We start from the raw sequence: 4,419 nt of genomic DNA, 5'->3' as shown, positions 1-4,419 counted from the left end.
TGCAGAAGAATGGAATCACAACAAAAACGATGAATGTGCTGTAACCCCATGTGTTTTAACAGGAAGCTATTTTCTTCCTGGCCTCAGCTTGCTGCCGCATTTGCGCCTCCGTACCAGCAGGGAGGTCAATTGCTTTCTGGTACCAAATCTTTGCCTGATCCTTTTGCTTTAGCTGGAGATGCACGTTGCCGATTGCAAGTGCGGTGTGAATAGACGGTTCGAACTTATCGGCTGCCAGAAGGTACTTCAGACAGTCGTCATAGGTAGATGTCGGCGGTGTCCCAAAGAGCAAACTCGCCGCCTGCCTTTCCACCCAGCCGACCTGCAACACATTCCAGCACCACATTCCCATGCAATGGAGTGATGTGGCATCGTCGTCCTTGAGTTCCAAAGCCTTTAGGAAGTGATCACGTATGATATAAGCATTTGCCACCTTTTCCTTCGTGCTGATGAACTCATTCTGTGCGCTAAGGAGAATACCCAACCACTTGTGCGACGCGTAAAAATTAGGGTCCTCCTCCACTGCCTTTTTGGCCCATTCTAGACCTTCCTTGAAATACTTTTCACGTTCTCTCTTTTCGGTTGTTTCTTCAGCCATATCGTACAAGGCCCGCGCATACCGCCACGTGAGCTGTAGGTGATGGACACCATTCTCGTGAGCCTTGCGAAGGATCTCGTAACATCCCTTGACATCCTTCGCCGTAACAGCGTCGTCGGCCTCCTGCGCCACCTGCTCCCAAGTCGACATGGATTCAACAAGAAAAAATTTACCGTAACGTTTTCCTCTTTCTTTATTACCTTTTGTGGGCTATTGAAAAAATCGGATTATTATTATTATAATTGTTTTTTTTTTGTGTTTGTGTGTGTGTGGGGGGGGGTTAGCGGAGATAGAAAACAAAACAACAAGACGAAAAGAGTCACACGCATCACACGAAAGAATATATTCTTCACTACCACAAACCATTGCAATTCCTTCTTGTACTTGGGACTTTCTCTTCACATCCCCCACCAATTTCACCAGTGGGAATTCGGCATGCAGGGATGATAAGGCGAAAATTTTTTATGGTGGTTGCACTACTTTTTAGCATAGCGGGCCAAAATCGGCAGCAGTGTGTAGAACGCATCCCGCAGCTCTTCCTGACTGCGGGCCCCAACCATACTCACCTTACCAGTGACGAACACCGTGCAGCTCACTTGCCATCTGTTGTCGTGCGACTTCCCCGCGAGGCGCACAATGCACCCGCTGAATCGGTCCGGCTCATAGCTGCAGAAAACACCCTCATGCTGCGCTAACTCATCAAGACGGATGGGGTGACCCAAGTTAAACCGTGCCATCACGGAGCGCACGCGGAACTGAACCGTGCAGAAACTGAGACCCAATGCCTTGCGAATGATCCGCGCGGCGAGTTCGGTGGCCTGTCGCGCCTCACTGACACTGGCGGCGCCAATGATAGACATAAAACCGGAAGTTCGCACCAACACCACCGCGCTCGGATCATGCAGTCGCATTGTCGCAGCTGGGGTTCGACAACGCGGAATAAACTCAACGTTTCGTGTTGCGCAGCTCAGGGCACGGAGATCAACTCCCTCACCAAGCTTCGCCTGCGCAATAATACCGACAATCACCGGCTTTGTGTCGAGAGCAGCATTTGGGAAAAGCTCCTGAATATTTGGTGGTGTCAGCTCCTCCTCGTTTGGGTTACTGTTCTTGTTTTCGCCGTTGCCGTCGGCCGTTGCACTGCCAGCCTCAGCAAGGTGACCAGGGCCACCGGAGCGTGGCACAGCGTCGCCTGCAGCGAACATCGCGTACTCCATCTCCCCTGCGCCCTCTTCACCGTCCTTGAAAAAGTCATTCTCGTCAAGGTCGAAATCACCACCAAAGTCATCAAAATCATCATCCATCCTGGCTCTGGAAGTGATGGGGGTGAATCAATCGTCACAGTTGTTGATGGTGCCGCGAGACTCTTTGCTTCACACCTACGACGAGACGAAAGAAATGGTGCACACACAAATGAGAATTCAGCAAAAATAGATCCTTCAGCTTGGTGCAGCACACATTCATCCAACAAAAAAAAGCTCTGACAATTATGATGATGATCATCATCAATATCGATTAGGGGGGATTAAGGGACTGTGAGAACAAGCTTGGGTAAATATTCATGCGTATGGATATATAGATATATGTGTTTCTTTGTGTGGCGGATAAAAAATATCCCTTAGTAACGTTTCCCATTCTGTCACGCCGCTTCCGAAGCACCAGAAGCGGTAGTAGTAGCACTATTCGTAGTATTTGTAGTAGCATCATCAGAAACAGCGTCACCAGCGTCCTTACCTTCCTCCGAAACGACCTTCAACCCAAAGAAAGACGCAATGGTGAGTATATCTTCCATACACTCACTCTGCAGCGGCTGAGGAACAATGAGCCGCCTCGCTTCCCATTGAAAAAGGATGGAGTTCAGACCGTGAAATGTTTCCACGAGTTTCAGTGTGTAACGCAACGACTCCTCCTGCTCCTTGTCACATACGAAAAGTGTAGTGTAAGTGTCAGCCACCGCAACGCTACGCTTGGCAAGGGTGGTGAGTTCACTCGCAGCGGCAGTTACTGTAGCCGCTGTCGTATTTGCCTCAACAAGGAGCGTAACATGGAGAGCGTAAGAATGCCCATGGCGAATAAGGAACACATTGACGGGGTGAGACTTTCTCTGGAGCTGCAGCTCCCGTCGCACGTCCGACACTTCGTTGGCGCTCTGAAAGTCAAAAAACTCCAGCAGACTGCTGCGCAGCAAACTGTACCCTATGCGAATGATGCTCCACGACACGCAGAGACCCGCCAGCCCGTCAACGCCAGGCATGCCAACGCAATGACCTGCCACACCAACGAGCGCCACCACACCGGACCATGCATCAGCACGGTGGTGGTACGCATTTGCCACAACAACGCGCGACCCTGCCCGCTCACCAACACGCTTTGTCCAGCGGAAAAGAACCTCCTTGGCGATAATGGACACCACCGACACCCACACCATCGCCCAGAGTATTGTCACCCGCCCATCTTCATCCAAATGCTTCACGTTAAAGTGGGAGTGACCATGGTGGTCGTTGTGCACACCATTACCACCATCGCCATGTTGGTGCAGATGCTGACGGTGCTGTTCTTCATCGTCATCACCGCGGAGGCCCAGGCGGTCTACAATCTCCCGCCGGCACTCCTCCAGAGACTGAAAGAGAAGTACCACACCACCAAAGAGCAAGATGAAGGCAACCAAAACGGCACCGGCCGTCTCGATGCGGCCAATACCAAAAGGGAAATGACACCTCGGCAGTCGCTTCATTGAGAGCGTGACTGCGGCGTAAGATATGACATCAGCGAGAAGATCGACAAGGGCGTGAAAGCCGTCCGCCACAAGTGCCACAGATCCACCACTCGAGCCAATCCACACCTTTGCTACACAGAAAAGAACATTGGTGGAGCCACCCACAGCGGTGACGAGCTGGCACTGTCGCAAGTGTTGCCCTTTCATTGATGCATCCAGCTGCTGGTGATGATGATGATGACGATGATGGTGGTGGTGGTGGTGACCACTGCGCGCCCCGCTGTGACTGTGACCGTGACCGTGACCGTGGTTCCTGACAGTCTGCCGCACTGCCATCGGTGTTAATCCTATCAGAAACCGCCTTCGCATACTTTTTCCACCTTTTAAGTATTGCCCGTAAGTGTAACCTCTTTTTTGTCACGTAGCCACTCTGCGAAGAGAGGACCGGCCACGAGCTTATATTATGTCAAGAAAACCCACTTTAGGGGGAATAAAAAGATATGACTTTTCACACGTTCCTTACCAACACCAAATAAGAAAGAAAAGGAGAAACTGATATACATACTAAATATATATATATACCACCGGATGAAAAAAAAAAAACCCAAGAAAAACAATTGGACACACTGCACAGAAAACCATTCTTATTGCACAACAATGGGCATGTGACAATTGCGCTGCCATCTATCACTTCCTATTTCCTCTCTTTTTTTCCGTCCCCCAAGAATTTATTTTCTATCTCCAGTCATCATGCCGTCCCCAGCCCCCCTCACTTCACTTGAGGGCATCATTATCGGTCTCAACGATAATTGCTGTCTCGCGTAATACACCACCACATTTTAGGTGAAACCTCAACTCTAATCGCGGCAGCTCCCAGCGGCCGTCGTTCTCAAACGCCGCGGCTCTTCCACTCTTCGCAATAAAACCATGATCATCATTTCTGTTTACCACACCACCGGTACTAATTCCCTTTCGCTCTGCATACTCTTCGTAGTACTGCTGCATCAGGAGACGACACCTTGACTGGTTCTCCCTCGCCAGCTCCGTCATGACGGCATACATCTCCGCCCGCGTCAGCACCTCCTGCCCGTTCACAGCGATCACG

The 4,419-nt window shown here is 50.6% G+C and overlaps 4 protein-coding genes across 4 annotated transcripts; all 4 read right to left on the bottom strand.

Annotated features, from left to right (window-relative positions):
• Nucleotides 1-55: 55 nt before the first annotated feature.
• On the bottom strand, nt 56-748 carry DQ04_05111070 (regulator of microtubule dynamics protein 1; the record flags this gene model as incomplete). The annotated part of the gene is made up of 1 exon (XM_009313994.1): nt 56-748. The coding sequence occupies one exon, from the start codon at nt 746-748 to the stop codon at nt 56-58; it is 693 nt and encodes a 230-aa protein (XP_009312269.1).
• Nucleotides 749-1,074: 326 nt separating this feature from the next.
• DQ04_05111060 (TATA-binding protein-like factor) lies at nt 1,075-1,902 on the bottom strand (the record flags this gene model as incomplete). The annotated part of the gene is made up of 1 exon (XM_009313993.1): nt 1,075-1,902. The coding sequence occupies one exon, from the start codon at nt 1,900-1,902 to the stop codon at nt 1,075-1,077; it is 828 nt and encodes a 275-aa protein (XP_009312268.1).
• A 335-nt stretch (nt 1,903-2,237) lies between these two features.
• On the bottom strand, nt 2,238-3,683 carry DQ04_05111050 (cation transporter; the record flags this gene model as incomplete). The annotated part of the gene is made up of 1 exon (XM_009313992.1): nt 2,238-3,683. The coding sequence occupies one exon, from the start codon at nt 3,681-3,683 to the stop codon at nt 2,238-2,240; it is 1,446 nt and encodes a 481-aa protein (XP_009312267.1).
• Nucleotides 3,684-4,088: 405 nt separating this feature from the next.
• DQ04_05111040 (hypothetical protein) lies at nt 4,089-4,376 on the bottom strand (the record flags this gene model as incomplete). Its single annotated transcript, XM_009313991.1, has 1 exon — nt 4,089-4,376. The coding sequence occupies one exon, from the start codon at nt 4,374-4,376 to the stop codon at nt 4,089-4,091; it is 288 nt and encodes a 95-aa protein (XP_009312266.1).
• Between the last annotated feature and the right edge of the window lie 43 nt (nt 4,377-4,419).

Source organism: Trypanosoma grayi (genome assembly GCF_000691245.1).
Source record: "Trypanosoma grayi strain ANR4 Tgr_511_V1, whole genome shotgun sequence".
In the NCBI taxonomy this organism is placed as follows: Eukaryota; Euglenozoa; class Kinetoplastea; order Trypanosomatida; family Trypanosomatidae; genus Trypanosoma; species Trypanosoma grayi.
This window is presented reverse-complemented; position numbering and strand designations above follow the sequence as displayed.